The sequence below is a fragment of the Prionailurus bengalensis genome, chromosome A2 (genome assembly GCF_016509475.1).
Source record: "Prionailurus bengalensis isolate Pbe53 chromosome A2, Fcat_Pben_1.1_paternal_pri, whole genome shotgun sequence".
Lineage (NCBI taxonomy): Eukaryota > Metazoa > Chordata > Mammalia > Carnivora > Felidae > Prionailurus > Prionailurus bengalensis.
The window spans coordinates 9,568,301-9,586,795 of record NC_057348.1 but is presented as its reverse complement, the minus strand read 5'-3'; the positions used below and the strand labels follow the sequence as shown (position 1 = coordinate 9,586,795).

Below are 18,495 nucleotides of genomic sequence, written 5' to 3'. Positions count from 1 at the left end.
GCTTCAGTCAGGGTCAGTGAAGACCCGAGCAGAAGGTCTTGGCTGAGGTTCCCTGACGTTCCGGCCGTGCTGGGTGTTGTCGTATTGATTAAGCTCCTGGGACCGCCGCCAGCAGCCTCTAGGATTAAATCAATAGAGTTTGCAAAAGTAAAAGCTTCTTTTGGAGGCATAGAATGTGTGGGTTGTTTATTATTATTTTTAATGCTGAAGCTTCAAGGAGAAGCTTCAGAGGAAGAGGCCAGACAGACCCAAACATGCGGGGGGGGGGGGGGGAGGGCACGGGGAGCCGGTGAAGGAGTCGCATCGGGGGCTTGGGACTTTCTGGAAAGTCGGTTTGACTTGGGCTGCCAGCCCAACAGCCGAGAGAGCTGGAAGAGAAAAGACAGAAGATTGGAAGGTGCAGAAAGAACTGCCCTGGAGATGTAGAGGGAAATGTGGACGTGGATTCATTTGCTCGTTCAGTGAACATCGACTGGGGTTTTGCTAGGTGCCTGGCCCTGGAAGGGGTGCTGAGCATGTGATGGTGAGCAAATTCTATGACCAGGCTTCCTAGGAGGGGAGGCGGGGGGAGAGAGACACAGGAGAAGGTCATGTGAAGGCAGAAGTAGAGGATGGAGTGATATGGCCACAAGCTGGGGAATGCCCAGAGCCCCCCGAAGCTGAAGGAGGCAAGGAAGCATCCTAGCCTAGAGCCGTCGGAGGCGGCTCTGTCTTCTCGATAGCTTAATTGTGGGGTTCTGGCCTCTACAACTTTGAAATAATAGACTTCTGTTGTTTCAAGCCACCGGTGTGTAGAAATTCGTCATGGGAGCCCTCGGAAATGGATACACACAGTTCCGTGCGGTCGGAGGTGCCTGTGGGAAGGCACAACGGGACCCAGCTGTAGTAGGGAAGAAACAGGATGAACTCCTCCTCCTTCCCTCTGGTCTCCTGTTGGTGCTTCCCATTGACCAAACCTACCTGGAAAGCAGGAAGATGAGCCAAGAGCCAACCTTGCCTCTCCCAGGACACCAAGAAGAGTGATGAGTGGATAGATACTGGGGGGAGAGGGAAGGGCATAGGTGGATGGCACAACATATCCCAATGCATGAGGCCTTTGGAACGCGGATATGGGTAGAGAAGAGGTTAGCTAGGGCCGAGCCGCAGAGAAGACCAACGCTTCGAGATCGAGTAGAAAAGGAATGGGAAGGGGAGGCAGAGGAAGACAGGAGGAAACACAAAAGGAATGTGTGGCCAGGGAATCCGAGCACAGAAAGGTGGGCCTGGGATTTGGCAGCCTGGAGGTCTTTGGTGATCCTCACTGGAAGAGTTTCGGTTAAGTGATGGAGGCAGAAGCCAGTCTAGGGGGGAGGGGAGGGGAAAAATCAAGGTGGAAAAGTGGGAGCAACGCGTGAAGCCAACTCCTTCTTTATGAAGGGGAGCAGAGAAATGGATTGGTGGCCGGAGGGAAATTTGGAGACAGAGGTGGGGTTTCTAATGATGGGAGGATATTAATTTCCCTAAATTGGGTCATTCCTAGCAGTATGCTCCAGTATGCCCTGGTATTCTCTCCTACCTAGGATGCTAGACTTCTCGAACTTAAGATCGTGAGTTTAACATCATCAGCCCAGATCACTGATCCGAAGCACGGGAAAGGCAACTGGTGTGGTTCATCCGGGGGTGGGCTCTTTCCAGGAAGGAAGGAAATGAAGGGAAATGATATACAGCCAACCTGTGCCAGGCTGGCAAGGAAGGAGATGGAGGCAGGAGAGGGTGCTGGGCAAAGGTATTTTGAAGGTGGCTGGTGTCGCTTCTAGGCACGTGTGGCTGGAGTTGACAGCGGTTACTGATGAGGAGGTAGGGATGTTTTCCAGTGATTAAGAAGGAATGGACCGTTGTGGACGGTGGTCTTTCCAATGGAAATGGAAGGTCATAGAAAGTAACCGGCTCCACCAGAGTCTTGCTCTCAGCTTTTGTTTTTTTTTTGTTTTGCTCTCAGCAAAGTCTTGGACTTTGGACTTTCTGCTGAGCCCAGTGGCACTGGCGGGGGGGGGGGGGGGGGGGGGGGGGGGGGGGGGGGGGGGGGGGGCGGGGAGGGAACCTTCATGGAGATGTCTTGGCTTTTTCGACCCTTCTTGGGGCCCTTCTCTGTGGCCTCACTGGGTTTCCTTGGGGGCAGTCATGGCAGACCTCTCCCTGGGCTGGATTTCCCTTTCATTCTTGGGGACTAATTTGAAGCTGCTGGTGGTCCTCTTGGCCTTGGAGTTGATGGCCTACAGGGAATTTCCAAGTTTGCGTTTAAGCCAAGGGGTAGATGAAATGCACAGAGGAGACGCCAGGAAATGCAGGACTTCACTGCCCACTGCCCCGGGCGACAGTACAACACGTGAGGAGAAGGCCTCCCTGGACACAGGGGACCTCCCAGGGAATGTGATTGCATGGTCAGGTTATTCATCACAGCTCTGCTTGTCAGAGAGACAAACTGGAAGCATTTAGGGGAATATCAAATGATGGGGCGTTCCTTCGCAAGAATACCGCACGGCCTTTTAAAAGAGGAAGAGACAATGTACCAACAGGGAAAAATGCGTCCAGTGTGGTGAGGGGCGCGGCGAGTGGTGGAACTTGCGTAGCACCATCCCGTTTTCATAAAAGGGAAGATGCAATGTCGTACGTTTGCTTTCACTCATTCGGTAGTATTTATCGAGTGCTTGGTGTGTGATGGGCCCTAGATGCTCGGGACCCAGCTGAGAACAAGCCCCCGAAGGGGCTGACATTCCAGTAAGAGACCGAGGCAGTAAGACAAACAAATAAAATGTGTAGTTTGAAGCGATAAGTTGCTAAAAAAATTAAAAAATAGCAAGAAACAAAGAGGGAAGAGGGATGGTGATGTTGGCCGGGCGGAGACTTTAGATCTGGGAGCCCAGGGAAACCTCGCTGGGAAGATGTTTTTGTATCCTGCCCGTATTTAGGGGAAGAGTAACTCAGGAAGAGACGGCAGGCAGTGTAAACAATGCGTGTAGGGAAAAATCTGAAAAATAAGCAGCAAATTGCTAGTGGTGGGCTATCTGTGGCCAGTGGGCTTAGGTACGGGCTCTTCACTTTTTAAATGACACGATATAAATTGTAAAATGGAAAAAAAAAAAAACCCATAAGCACGTATTCCTTTTATAACTGAACCCATTTGTTATTTAAAAAGAAAGATCTTGGAGGCTGTCTGGGTGGGGTTTCTGTTCATAGTTCATGGCTCAGAGGAGAGAATGAGCACGTAAACACATTACTGCGGAACTTCAGAGAATCTAGGAGCAAGAAAAGGAGCAAACCGGCAAGACTTTTTTTTTTTGTTTTTTTCTTGTTTTTTTTAATTTAATTTTATTTTTTTTACAAATGGAAGAAATTGTTGAGAAATTCTATCATGTAACGTAATTAAACATTTTAAAGTGAATAGTTCAGTGGCATTTAGTATATTCTCATTGTTCCGAATCACCACCCTGAAAAGGAAATCCTGTTCCCATCAGGCAGTTGCTTCCCTCGCCTCCCGGCAAACGTGAATCTGCATTTTGTCTGTATTAAGTTACTTATTTTGGGTAGCCAAGAGACTGGAACAGCCATCGGTGGGTGAATGGATAAAGGAATTGCACTGTGCATCCTTACAAAGGAATACTACTCAGCCGTAAAAAGGAACAAAGTGCTGGGACGCACAGAAACATGACGCTGAATGAAGGACACCAGACACACACACAAAGTCACTTTGTATAATCCCATGATGAGAGTAGGTGTTGATGGCCTCCAGTGAAGGGAAGAGACCGAGCCTTACATCGGTAAAAAGGACCAGGAAAGGCTTATAATACTGGTCTCTGCAATTGTAGTAAAAACAATAATTAAAAAAATTTTTTTTAATGTTTATTTATTTTTGAGAGAGACGGAGACAGAATGCGAGTGGGTTAGGGGCAGAGAGAGAGGGAGACACAGAATCAGAAGCAGGCTCCAGGCTCCGAGCTGTCCGCACAGAGCCCGACGCGGGGCTCGAACTCACGAGCTGTGAGATCATGATCCGAGCCGAAGTCGGACGCTCAACCGACTCAGCCACCCAGGTGCCCCTACGGTAAAAATAATAACTTAAGCATCGATTGCACGATCACAATGAGATGCACCCCATCTTCTGCTTTTGCAAACATGTTTTCTTAATATTAAATTCCATTGCAGGAACCAGAGTAAATTGTAACTAAACACTCAACATTTATTGAGCACGTACTGCAATGCCAAGTCCTGTTCTAAGTGTATTGTCCGTGTCCACTCATTCTGTTCTCACACAGCCCTATGAGGTAGGCACTACATTTTGTATTTTATGAATGAGGAAACTGAGGCTCAGAGAAGGAAGATAAATCTCCAAACCACGTCTGACTCCCAAACCCTTTTAATCACTCTGCTCTACGATTTCTCGTGCATGTATTTCCAGTTTTCTGAGCAGAAGCATGATCCAGCTGCCCTGGGTAGACTTCTCGTTTTGGAACCAACGTGTTGAGAATCCTTAGATAATATTTAGAAAAACGGGGGCACCTGGGTGGCTCATTCAGTTAGGTGTCCGTCTCTTGATTTCTCAGGTCATGATACTGTCATGACGGTTGTGAGTTCAGTCCCCATGTTGGGCTGTGTGCTGGCAGTGCAGAGCCTGCTTGGGATTCTCTCTCTCTCTCTCTCTCTCTCTCTCTCTCTCTCTGCCCATCCTCCCCTCCTTCTTTCAAAATAAATAAACTTAAAAAAATGACACATCACACCTATTTGGTGTTGGGTTTTTAATTTTCTCTTCATCTGATTTTCCTGGTGACATAATGAATCTTTTTTTTTTTTTCTGTCTCTACCCCAGATGTGAAATGTAGATCTTTACAAATGTCGCAGAGAGTGTTAATACTTGACGCTGGGTTTCCTTGCTTTGCCCCAGGCTGGTACTGTCTGGGGGGTGGATGTGAAATTAAACGTCACCTCTTGTCGCTGGCCGCGGTGCTGAAAACATCCCGGGCAGTACCCAGAGTTGCCCTTGTTAATGCGTCCTTACCACTAGAGTCTCGAGCTGATCAGCTGGTGTAACGCCCTTTCCTAGGCTTGATTTTTGGTTGGTACTGTGCGTTGGAGACTTTGAACCCCGTGTCTGAGAACTGGAGACTCTTTGGGTTATTGGAGGTTAAAATTTTCATTAATCTAACCCACTTGGGATGGGTTTCTGAGGGCATGGATTAGCATGCAAGAGTTGATCGTTACTACGTTAAATGGTGGCAGTTGGGACGCAGGTGAGGTCTAATCCATTGGTCTCATCCATATGGTTAAGGCCCCAGGTGTGCCCCAAGTCCAGTTTTCAAATAAAGACAAAACTATCCCCCTTCTAATGAGGGTAAGCAGCTGAGTGGTCTTTGGGGACCACAGCTTACAAGCATGGATCTTGGGGGGAGCCCTTAGCTCTTCCGGTATAGCCTGTGTGATCTTGAGCAATTTATTTAACCTCCCTGAGCCTTGATCTCCCTATCTGGAAAATGGGGCTTGCAACAGAACCCACCTTGTAGAATTGTTGCAAGGAATTAACTGAAACGAGTGTAAAATGCTTAGCACGATGTCTGCCCAGTGAAGCGCTCGATAAACAGCAGCTGTAATTATGGCTGTTGTGCCTGTTAATGGCCCCATAATAGTTTATCATATTGCCGAGTTAAATGGTGGCATTTGTTTAGCGAAGCAAGGAATATGTCCTAAGCCCATACATCGAGCACCCTAAGCCCATACCCCCGCTCTTTTCCTGGTAATTGTGATGAGCACAGAACGAACACGAAAATAAGGTCCCTTTGGCTTCTCCACACGAGTTCAACTGCTTGGTTGACTCACTGAAATACCCGTTTCCTCAGAACATCAGGCAGACCCCTTCGTAGAGAAAAGGTCTTGACTAGTTAACAAACCTGATTTGATTTTCACAACCACCACAGGAGGCTGGGAATGAGATAGGGATGGGGCCTCACAAAGAGAAGAGTGAACGACTTAGACATTCTGCAAGGTCTTGCTAAGGGGCTGGAACCCTCAGCCAGGCTTACACTTTGCAGATTGATTTTCCTTGATGTTCTGGATCCCAAGAGCAGCTCCTGTTCGCAGACGCAGCCCTTCTTCCCTGGGAAGAATCACTTGGTCATTTTCAGTGTCACACGCAGCCCCTTGCTGGGGCCTCTGTGGGTCCTGATCAAATTGTGGGCGGAGCTTTGCGTATCTGCCCTTGCCTGCAGGGCTGTTTGCGATCCTGACTTCCACAAGCCATTTCAGGAGCCAGCTTTTCTTCCCATCAGGGATGCTTCTCTCCTTTCATCTCCTCTCCCCACATCCCCCCCCCCCCCAGCTACCCGCCCCGCCCGCCTTGGCCTCTTCGGCTGGCTGGCTGATTATTCTGGATCCCGCTGACACAGGTGCTTTCTCCCCGAACCAATCGGGGAGCAGGAAGGCTCAGCGCAGCGAGCAGAGGCATTGCTCACCGCAGCTGTGAGTTAGAACCCAGGCTTTCTAAATTGGGAGGATCGGGCACGACTTGGGGTTGGGCTGAGAAAACCTCACCTCCCCCTGCCTGGACTACCTTTGACTTCTGCCTGGGGCAAGGCATCTGCTCCCGTGCCGAGAGCCCAGAACCCCATCTTTGTGTCTGCATGCCAGCCACATCAGTGGATATTTTAAGAAGCTGATTGTGTGCCTAACGTGCCCATCGAGACTTGGCATGCAATGAAGTGGGGGGAGAGATGCAAAGACCAGGACCTACCCACCTTTCCTTCCTCATACAGGTGTTTATTGAGCACCTACTATAAAGCAGGTGCTCTCTTAGGTGCTGAGAACCAAGCCGTGAGCAAAGTAGACAAAAATCTCTGCTGGTATCGAGTCTAGTAAGGCAGACAAACGGTGAACAAGATAAAGAAGGCAAATGGAGCAGATGTTTGACTGGGGACCGGGGCCAAATGGGGGGGGGGAGCAGGGAAAGGGGGTTAAGTCCTCAGTGGGGATGCAGCCTTTGAGGAAAGACCTGAAAGAAGTGAGGGAGGGAACCATTTGGGTCTGTGGGGAAAGCCTATTCCAGGAGAGAGGACAGCAGGTACAAAGGTCCTGCGGTGGAACGTGGCTGGTGTTTGGGGAACACGGAGGAGGGCCACTGTGGCTGCAGCTGGCGGAACAAGGGGAGATGGAAGGAGATGAGAGCGGGGAGGTGATGCGGGCAGGTCATGCGGGGTCTCACTGGCTACCGGCAGGACTGGCTCTTCTTCTGAGTGAGATGGGGGCCGTGGGAACGCTGTGAGTCCTTCCGTGTCCGTTAAGCTGGAGTTTTCTTTGTTGTATGCTTGTCCCATTTCAGTGCTGCTGTTCTGTCATCAAGAACTTGGGTTTCTCACCAGCCCCCCTAGCCTGGGTGAGGGCGGAAGGCTGGTCCAGGACTCCCGAACTCTCCTCCTGGGGTCAGGAAGTGGAGGAGAAAGAGGAGCCCCCACCTCTTTGGGGATGACTCAGAACCACAGTTACCTCCCCCCCCCACCTCTGAAATAGATCTGGGGCAGCATTTCCCAAACTTTGGTGTGCACACAGACCCCCCCCCCCCGCCGCCGAAGGTCTTGCTAAAATGCAGCTTGTGACTCAGCAGGTCAGCGAGGGGCCCAAGACTTTGCATTCCTGAAGGAGGCAGCCGGTGAGGGTATAAGGTCAGCGTCGCGGGGTCCCTTCTGGGGCAGGTCTGTGGACGTTGGCGGGGCCTGTGTGTGCCTGGAGGGGGAAGGAGGTAACACCTGATACCCAGTACTGCCACGTTGGATGAGAAATAAGAAACAGAAATAAGGTAGGAGCGGGCAGCCTCCTCCTCTTCTCCCCCATGCTGACTAAGGCTTCATCACCATACCCAGAGGGCCCCGGGTCTGAAATCCAGGCGACACTGGGCAATTGAAACCCTGAGAACGCAGCCCAGAAGGATGCTGCTTGCTGCCAGTCTTCTGGGACTCTTCCTGGAACCTCAGCTCAAGTCTGATGGAAAGGAAGTCACATCCCAGCTGTTAAGGGGCAGGAGGCCACGTACCCCCTCCCCCCCTCCCCGCCAGGAGGGAGCCGGCAGCTCCGTGCCGAAGCGGGCAAGGAGCTAGTTGGCGGGGAAGGGAAGGGAAATCATCAGATTCAAATCATGGCTTCAGAAGCCTCAGCGAGGGGAGGCCAGGGAAGGGCTTGGCGTTGCTTCTCTGTATACAAATATTGTCTCTTATTTTCTGGGCTGCAGGGTGAGGCAGAATGGAGTATTTGTGCAACACAGCCCAGCTTTGTTCTCTGTGCTCCTAATGACTGTCAGCTCGGAGGCAGGAAGCCAATCAGAGGCGCTCGTCGGCAGGGCCGGCTTTTGTTGGCTCCCCAAATTGCCCTGAGTGTCAGATTTGCTTTTCAGAGTGTGCACGGAGCGCAGCTCAGCCGCTGTGAGCTGGAGGCAAAGGCCGAGGCTGGTGACAAAGAAGGCCTGGTTTTCCTGGTTTGCTTAGACTCTTGCTCTCGGGTTGTCTGTTTCAGACTTTCTTCTCCCCACCTGGGAAGTGAGTCCAGCCTATAAGATCCCTTGGTTTTATGGAGCTCCCCAAATGCCAGACCTAACTTTGGGGCCCAAAGAGGGAACGAGGCAAGTTAAGCTTCCGACATAGAAAACTGGGAGGAGCCCAGCGGTTTCATGTGACCAACCTCACCAACACCTGCTCTTTGATCCTTCTGCAGAACAGTGGGTTTCTGTGTTCCTGGGGGACACTTGGCACTATCTGGAGATCATTTTTGGTTGTCATAGCTGGAGAGGGGGGGATGCTCCTGGCATCCGGTGGGTGGAGGCCAGGGCTCTACTCATCGCCCTGCAGTGAACCGCAGGTAGAGGAGCTCTGCTCCAGAGTAGCCGACACCCTATGGCTTTCCCCACCGACGTCCGTTACCTTACACGTGACCCGCTTGTAACCCCCTTCTCAGAGATTGGTCAGGGGTGCCTCTGTGGGTCTGGCATGAGGCGGGGAGGGAGACGAGACATGCCGGCTCACCACCTGATCAGCAGATCAGGCCTTAATGTGAACAGAGCAGGACAGACCCTCCCCAAGTACAGACGCTCCAGCGGGACTCTGGCGGCCTCGTCAACCCAGAGGAGCGTCCCCGCGATGCAGGAAGGAGTTTGTGCCCGGACAGTTTGTACCTCCGGAAATAGCCGCGTGGACAACCCCTTCCCTCTGTTAGATCTTGAAAGGTCGGCTTCTCAGAGGCCTGCCCTGACCACCATATTGGTTTTGTTTTTTTTTTTTTTGTATTGAGGTGAAATTCACATGACCGTATTAACCATTTTTAAGTGACGAATTCAGTGGCATTTAGTACGTTCGTAGTGTTTCTTGGACACGATCTGTCTAGTTCCAAACCAATAAGCGGTCACTCCCCCACCCCTTCCCCCAGCTCTTGGCAACCACCGGTCTACTTCCTGACTCCCGTCGATTTGCCTGTTCTGGACGTTTTACATGCGCAAAATCATACGCCGCGCGGTCTCTTGTCCGGCTTCTTTCACACCGCATTTTACGTTTTTGAGGTCCGTCCATTGGCGTGTATTACCAGTTCATTTTTCATTTTCTGAGTAATATCCCGCTGCGGGGACAGACCACGTTGTGTTCGCCCGTTCCTCCACCGAGGGACGTGGGGGTCGTTGCCACCTCTTGGCCCTTGAGAGTATCGCTGCCCTGTTTGCCATCCCCCGGGGTGTGTCCCCAGGATATGTATCGCTGGATCGTACGGTAATTCTGTGTATATTTTTTGAGGAACCACCAAACGGTTGTCTCTAAAAAGCCTGCACCACTCCACGTTCCCAACAGCAATGCACAGAAGTTCCAGTTTCGCACATCCTTGCCAACACTTACTGATTTCTGTTCTGTTTTGTTTTGTTTTGTTTTGTTTTTTTTCCTCTAGTGGCTATGGAGCGGTATTTCATTGCGTTTAGATTGGCAGTTCCCTAACAGCTGAGGATATTGAGTATCTTTTTGTGTGCTGATTGGCTATTTAAATATCTTCTTTGGAGAAATATCTATTCAGGCCACTTGCCCATTATTTAATGGGACTGTTTGTCTTTTTGTTGTTGAGTTGTGATTGTTCTTTATATATTCTGGATACCAGACCCTTATCAGAGATATGATTTGCAAGTATTTTCTCTCATTCTGTGCATCGCCTTTTCACTTTCTTGATAATGCCCTTTGATGCACAAAAGTTTTTAATTTTGATGAAGTCTGGTTTATCTGTATTTTCTTTTGTTAACTCACGCTTTCGGTGTCAGACCTGAGTACTGTAATTTTTTTGGGGGGGGTGTATTTATTTATTTTGAGAGAGAGAGACAATGCAAGCAGGGGAGGTGGCAGAGAGGGAGGGAGAGAGAAACCCCCAAGCAGGCTCCGTGCTGTCAGCACAGAGCCCGACACAGGGCTCGATCCCATGAACCATGAGATCATGACCTGAGCCGAGGTCAAGAATCCGATGCTTAACTGACTGAGCCACTCAGGTGCCCCAAGGGCAGAGATTTTTGTCTGTTTGGCTGTAAGGTGTGCCCCCACTGCCCAGAACAGGGCTTGGCACCCAGTGGGTGCTGAATTAATATTTGTTCGTTGGATGTTGGAGGTGCGGTAGAGGAATCACGTCTGCGTTTTTCTCACAAACTTACCTGCTGGGTTTTTAGAGCAGTGAAACTACTCCGTAGGACATCTCACGGTGGATACGTCTCATTGTATACTTGTCCAGACCTCCTGAATGCTGGGCGCCGAGAGTGAACCGTGACGTGAGCTCTGGACTTGGGGTGATAATGATGCGTCAGTGTGAGTGTATTGAGTGTAACAAATGCTCTGTGCTGGTGTGTGTGTGTGGGGGGGGTGTTGAGAATGAGGGAGGGGGCAGGGGGTGTATGGGGACCCCCCTGACCCTCTGCCGAGTTTTGCTGTGCACCTCAACAAGTTGGAAGGATTTTCCTTAATTCCTCCGTACTCCCTTTGAATATATGATTTTAGCCACCATCATAGCAAACTGCATTGTCCTTGCCCTGGAGCAGCACCTGCCTGACGATGACAAGACCCCCATGTCTGAACGACTGGTGAGTGATGTCTCCCTGTCTTGAGGGGGTCTCTCTTTCGCTTGAGAGGCAAGTTGCGGTGGCCGTGGGAGCAGAGGGCGGAGCGGGCTCTCGGACTTGGAGTCAGGAGCTGGATCATGAGCCTCCCACCTGGGACCCCTAAATTCGTGAACACCGATAATCTGGGGAGCAAGATGCCTTCACTCCTCACCCCCCAGACCTGAAAAACCTGGTGCCAGCCAGGAGGGCAGCGGGTGACGGATGTCCACGCTGGCCACAGGAACATCGTATGAGAAACAAAATTCTTGTGAAAAAGATCGACTGTATGTGGAAATGGAGAGAACGGTGCAATGAACCCCTCCATGAACCCATCACCCAGATCCACAGTTGTCAAGATTTTGCCTTATTCGTGTCCTCTGTCCCCTTTTATTTCATCGGTTTTGTCTTTTCTGGGCAATATATATATATATATATATATATATATATATATATATATACACACACACGCACACGTACGTATATATATATACACGTGTGTGTGTGTATATATGTATATATACATACATATTTTATTTTTTTAACGTTTATTTATTTTTGAGAGACAGAGAGAGACAGAGCACAAGTGGGGGAGGGGCAGAGAGAGGGAGACCCAGAATCCGAAGCAGGCTCCAGGCTCCGAGCCGTCAGCACAGAGCCTCATGTGGGGCTCAAACTCAAAAACCATGAGATCATGACCTGAGCTGAAGTTGCACGCTTAATCGACTGAGCCACCCAGGCACCTCTCCTGGCCAAAATATTTTAAGGCAAATCCCAGACAGCTTGTCAATTCATTGAAGTCTTGCATTGCTAAAAATATGGGCATTTTCTTACATTACCACAGTGACATTTTTACACCCAACGTGATTTACAGTGGTTCCTTGGAATCATCTAAGACCAGTCAGGAATCGAATTTTCACGATCGTCTCAGAAATAGCATTTTGCAGTTGGTTTGTTCAAACCAGGATCCAAGCGGGGACTCGATTTTGTAACATCGCTTAAGCCTTTTAATCTAAAGCCATTATTTTTTTCCCTCCTACCCTTGACTTATTGCAGAAACTAGTCTGGTTGCCCTAAGAACGTCCCACATTCTGATGTTAGCCTGGTTGTTTGTATATGATGTCATTTGGCTTTGTTCTTCTGTCCTCTGTGCTTCCTAGCATGGATGCCAGCTCTGGGGGTTAAAAAAAAAAAAAAAAGTTACTCATTTGGTAACTCTGCGGAGCTGTAAACTAGCACCAAGATCCTTCTCGATCTCCTTACCCATCTCCAAGCCCGCTGGTTCCTCTCCTCGCATTGTCACAGTGCAGTGAAAGAGACTTCTTTCCTTTCTGCCACCTTTTCAGAACCACCGTAATGACTCAAGGGTAGGTAGGGGGATGTAAGAATCCACTCATTCCTAATCCACAAAGTATGGATGGGTCTCAAGACATCTAAATTTTAATAGGTATGAATTATCATGTGTATTCTAAAAAATATCACTAACCCGGCAAACCTATGATTTCAGGACTTTTTTTTTTTTTTTTTTTTTGGTTTTGCTTAATTTTTTTTTTCAACGTTTTTTATTTATTTATTTATTTATTTTTGGGACAGAGAGAGACAGAGCATGAACGGGGGAGGGGCAGAGAGAGAGGGAGACACAGAATCGGAAACAGGCTCCAGGCTCCGAGCCATCAGCCCAGAGCCTGATGCGGGGCTCGAACTCACGGACCACGAGAGCTTGAACTCACGGACCACGAGATCGTGACCTGGCTGAAGTCGGACGCTTAACCGACTGCGCCCCCCAGGCGCCCCTTGGTTTTGCTTAAGATGAAGCTAAGCCAAAAGAGTCAACTGGAAAAATAGGAAGCAAATAGTAGCCTGGCAAGGAGATATGGAAAGAATCGTGAAGGCAAAATTCAAGTGATTGGAGCTTGAGAAACTTCGTAACAAATTGGAAAACATCTGTGTAGAGGCTCTGATGGAGCCGAGATTATAGCTTAATTTCAAAGGTTATAGACTATCAGCAGGAAGCCAGAACTGGCAGGAGGTTTAGTGAGGGGCTGGTGGCCAGGGCACTGGCCATTTGCCAGCAAATGCAGAAGTATTATTCCAATATTTTCACAACCTGAACAGCTGTGCTGGTGCATACCAGCTGAGAACCATCACGAATGTCAGATTTGGGGGTGAGGTTGGTGTACAGGGTCCAACCTTAAAGGTGTTGAGTGATGCGTGTGACAAACATTCCAAACCGGTCCTTTCCTGTAGAATTTTCTGCACTGATGGACGTGTTCTGGGTCTGCACTGTCCAGTATAGCAGTCACCAGAACGTGGCTAGTGTGGCTGAGACGCTGAATGTCTTGTGATTTCATTTAAATTAATTAAAAGTTAGGGAGGCCTGGGCGGTTGAGTCGGTTAAGCGTCCGACTTTGGCTCAGGCCGTGATCTCGTGGTTCGTGAGTTCGAGCCCTGCGTCGGGCTCTGTGCGGACAGCTCAGAGCCTGGAGCCTCCTTCAGATTCTGTGTCTCCCTCTCTCTCTGTTCCTCCTCCCACCGTCCCCCCCCCCCCAACCTCGCACTCTGTCCCTGTCTTTCTCAAAAATAAATAAACATTAAAAAAAAATAATACAAAAAAAATAAACACATGTGACCAGTGGCCGTCAACACAGGTCCAAGCAAGCAATTCTGTTTGGCCAAGTGATAGGTGAGGCTGGCCGAAGGGACAGAAGGAGGGTGCCTTCTCCATCCTTCGGCTTCCCTTGCAAGAGCCTTCAGGCAAGACAACTCCAAGCAGGATGCATTGGGGGACAGTGAGTGCAGAGGTGGGGTAGGAGAGGTGCGGGAAAACGGGTAGAGGTCTCCGGGTGGGCGGGGTCCCTGATCAGCCCACCCTCTGCCCAGCCAAAGACCTTGACCTTGACCTTCTCTCCCTTCCAGGATGACACAGAACCATACTTCATTGGAATTTTTTGTTTCGAGGCCGGCATTAAAATCATCGCCCTCGGGTTTGCCTTCCATAAAGGCTCTTACTTAAGGAATGGTTGGAATGTGATGGACTTCGTGGTGGTGCTAACAGGGTAAGTGCCGGATGCTGTGCCTCTTAGAATTATCTCGAACTAAGAAGACTTGGGACCCATCACGGTTGGCGTGTCAGGCCGGGCTCAGGAAGGGCTGAGTCCCCGTGTTCTTCTTCGATATGCGTCTAGAGCCTTCTCACATCCACCTCTGGAGCCTGGCTGCCCGCGACAGCAGATGCTTTCGGCCACGGTTAGAATTAGGGCTTAGGGGGAGCTGACAGCTTCCAAAGAGCTTTACGTGCGTTCTCATTCAATCTTCTCGACGACCCAATGAATCAGGAAATCTTAATACTCCCCTGTGACCACAGGGAGAGCCGAAGCGCAGATATGAACTGGCCAAAGATCACCTAGCTAGCGGAGCTGGAATTTGAACCAGAACTCGAGTTTTTAGCAGTTGCGCGCACGTGGTCCTTCTGGCTCACTTAGCGGCGCCTTTCTTCCGAGGCGGTCTTTATTTCCAGCCGGTAAATGTCTGTGGAGGACTTCTGGGGGCAACGGTTTGTGGTACAACTGTGGAGAAAACCAGTCTAGGTAAGGTACAGTGAGTGCCTCCGAAGGGTTTTCAGACCTGCGTATAGCGCACCGTGGTTGAAAGGCGACTGTGTATACGCTTTCCTCCAGGGACCGTCTGTGAGGCGACACGACCTGTTACGACAGCAACAGAAAAAAAAAAACAAAACACTGGGTAATGTCTTCCACACGGCGGACGTTTATTTCTCACTGAAGGCCCCAAGTGGTTGGTCCCTGTCGGCAGGGCTCTGTCCTCCAAGCAGGGATTGAGGGAACCCAGGCCCTGGCCACGCTGAGGCTCCTCATTGTTGGCCCACATCTTCCAAGGACTCTGTGCTTCTCTGCGTCACGGCACAGACGAGAAACAAGCAGGGACAGGGGTACTCGGGAGGTTTTACGGGCCCGGCACCTGCCTCTTCCTTTCGTATTCTTTCGGCTAGAATTTATTCGCGGGACACACATGACTGCAGGGGAAGCTGGGAAACATCAGACTGCGCTTAGGAGGAAAGGGAGACTGATTTGGTGGGGAGCCAGTCAGTGTCGTGGACCCAAGAGCCTTGTATTAGATGCCAGCGTAGGCAATGCTGTTTCATGCGAATTTCTGGCCCGTCGGCCCACCCGGTCCTCTCCTCCAAGCTGAGACTGGCTCTTGTCCTCCAAGACCCCTATTCACCGCTGTCCTCTGTGGGGTCACTGCTGTCCTCTGTGGGGTCACCACTGTCCTCTGTGGGGTCACCGCTGTCCTCTGTGGGGTCACCCTTCTCCTCTGTGGGGTCATCATCCTCCTCTGTGGGGCCACCCCCCTTCTCTGTGGGGTCACCCCTCTCCTCTGTGGAGTCACCCCTCTCCTCTGTGGGGTCACCCCTCTTCTCTGTGGGGTCACCCCTCTGTGGGGTTACCCCTCTCCTCTGTGGGGTCACCCCCTTCTCGGTGGGGTCACCCCTCCTCTGTGGGGTCACCCTTCTCCTCTGTGGGGTCACCCCTCTCCTATGGGGTCACCCCTCTCCTCTGTGGGGTCACCCCTCTCCTCTATGGGGTCACCCCTCTCCTCTGTGGGGTCACCCTTCTTCTCTGTGGGGTCATCACTCTCCTCCGTGGGGTCACCCATCTTCTCTGTGGGGTCACCCCTCTCCTCTGTGGGGTCACCCCCCTTCTCGGTGGGGTCACCCCTCTCCTCTGTGGGGTCACCCCCCTTCTCGGTGGGGTCACCCCTCTCCTCTGTGGGGTCATCGCTCTCATCTGTGGGGTCATGGTTCTCTTCTAAGATAATATTCCTCCTCTGGGCTCTGCTGCTGTTCCAGATCCCATCTCTCCTGGCAGATGTCACGGGTCTCAGCTCCCATGCTGCGATGGCTGGGCTCCTGCAATTCAGGTTTTGAGCACATTTGTTGTTTCCGAGCTATGTTGCTTTTCCCAAAAGGAGCCTTGTAATATTGGGCTGTTTCAGTAGAGGCGTTCGGATGTGAGTGGTCTGTTAGGAGGACCTGGGCTAGCCCTGGTGGGCCTGAGTGCTCACTGAGGGGCCTCTGTTGGCCGTGCCCACGGTCCCGTGGCTTGGGACTTTGACAGGGTCCAGGGAGATGTTACGGCGTGGGGCACCTTTTTCATAGCTTACTAGGAATTTCATCTGTGCACCATCCTAATAGCTGACTTTGTTGTTGTTGTTGTTGAATATTCAGATATTCAACATTTATTTATTTTTTGGGGGGAGAGAGAGACAGAGCATGAACAGGGGAGGGGCAGAGAGAGAGGGAGACACAGAATCGGAAACAGGCTCCAGGCTCTGAGCCATCAGCCCAGAGCCTGACGCGGGGCTCGAACTCACGGACCGCGAGATCGTGACCTGGCTGAAGTCGGACGCTTAACCGACTGCGCCACCCAGGCGCCCCGAATATTCAGATATTCAAAAGGTAGAGAATAACACCACAGATACTCACGTACGCAAATAATCATTCGATGAGTATGTTTTGTGCACCTGTTACGCACCAGGCTCTGGGACACAGCAGTGAACAAACAGATAAAAGTCCCTCCTTGTGTGCAACAGATGGCCAATGGTGAAGGAAGACTAAGTGAATGAACGAGTGAATGAATGAAATATCTAGCGTGTTAGATGGCAGGGAGCGCTACAGAGAAAAAATAAATCAGAGAAAGGATAGGATGTGTTACGGGCAGGAGGGCCGGAAACCGGGGAAGGCTTCACGGGGAGGGCAGTATTTGAATGAACAGCTGAAGCTGGTGAGTGAATGAGCCTTGAGGATGGCTGAAGGAGGAAAGTGCCGGGCAGAGGGAATAGCACATGCAAAGGCCCTGGGGCTGGGCTGTGTAAGTCCCTGCATTCTCTTCCCTGGCCTCGTGACTTTATCTTCCCCATCCAGAAGCACTTTCTGAGTTTTGCGTCTATATGTATTTGCCCTTTTATACACGTATAAATAAGAACATAAAAAATAGGGGCGCCTGGGTGGCTCAGTTGGTTGAGCGTCCAACTCTCGATCTCAGCTCAGGTCTTGATCTCAGGGTTGTGAGTCCGAGCCCCTCTGGGCTCTGTGCTGGGCATAAAGCCTGCTTTAAAAAAAAAAAAAAAAGAGGGGCGCCTGGGTGGCGCAGTCGGTTAAGCGTCCGACTTCAGCCAGGTCACGATCTCGCGGTCCGTGAGTTCGAGCCCCGCGTCAGGCTCTGGGCTGATGGCTCGGAGCCTGGAGCCTGTTTCCGATTCTGTGTCTCCCTCTCTCTCTGCCCCTCCCCCATTCATGCTCTGTCTCTCTCTGTCCCAAAAATAAATAAACGTTGGAAAAAAAAAATTAAAAAAAAAAAAAAAGAATATGAGACATAGGTAGCACCTGTTCTATGTTGTGACCACATAAGAAAATATATATAGCGCTGTTTTTGCGCTGTTTTAAATTTCTCCGTAAATGTGTCCTTCCCCAGCCTTCCCTCTGCACTCCACACGAGATTAAGCTGATTGACAAGGCTAGGTCTCATTCGTCTCTTTTCACTGCTGCATAGTATTCTCCAGTATGAATATCCTACCATGTATTTATCTATTTGGGGTGTTTCCAGCTTTGGGCTATTTTGAACCAAGCTGTCCCTTGATTCTCGCCAGTGGATTTCTCTTAGGGCATATACCTGGGAGTGGAATTGCTGAGTCGTGGACTCTGTGTGTCCTCAGCTTCACGAGGCATTGGCAAATGGCTCTGCAAAGTGGTTGTGCCAATTTATGCTTCCCTGGGGGCTGACTTTGGCTGGCAGGGGCTGGCTCGACCTTGCTGGCAGGGAAAAAGCCTTAAAAATCCCTGGTGCTTCATAACGTGGTTCTTGGAACACCTAAAGAAGCTCACATACCCTTGAGCGCCTAGTACGTCTCAGTAAGTGGTCATTAAGTTGAGAGGCGGCTGTTTGATAAGGTAGTTAGCCACTTGGGTGTGGGTCTTTGTGACAACAAGGTGACCTTTTTCCCCCTAGTTTTTGCCATCTGCTAAGACTCTAGAGGAGAAATTCTTCATCCGGATCATCTTCGGACGGATAGGCCCTAAGGATGGAAGTCTGTAGTTGGAACTAATGGGATCAACGAGCCCTCTGAAATTGCACGCAAAAATCATGTGTACGTGTATAGATTTCTGGCCTGTGGTTTTCATTAGATTCCCCGGGGGTCCTGCTCCTAACACCACCAGGAGCCACTATTCTGTTCCTTTCTCACACCTTTCCTTTCCCTCTCTTGCTTGTCTCTCTGTTGCTTCTCCAGCAGTCAGCCATCCTTTCTTATTGTCTAGTGGTTCTGTCTCTTGCAAATCAAGCACGCAGCTCAAATTGCATTAC

At 50.4% G+C, this 18,495-nt stretch overlaps 1 protein-coding gene across 14 annotated transcripts in view; it reads left to right on the top strand.

Moving 5' to 3' along the window:
* CACNA1A (calcium voltage-gated channel subunit alpha1 A) overlaps positions 1–18,495 on the top strand; it is a 213,245-nt gene that overhangs the window by 26,581 nt on the left and 168,169 nt on the right. For 13 of the 14 annotated variants that reach the window (XM_043586739.1, XM_043586749.1, XM_043586748.1 and 10 more), the window contains exons 2-3: positions 10,996–11,101; positions 14,033–14,172. In XM_043586739.1, the coding sequence (XP_043442674.1) occupies positions 10,996–11,101; positions 14,033–14,172 (246 nt within the window). Of the gene's footprint in view, positions 1–10,671; positions 10,793–10,995; positions 11,102–14,032; positions 14,173–18,495 lie in introns of those variants that run through there. The other variant, XM_043586750.1, reaches the window with a different exon arrangement.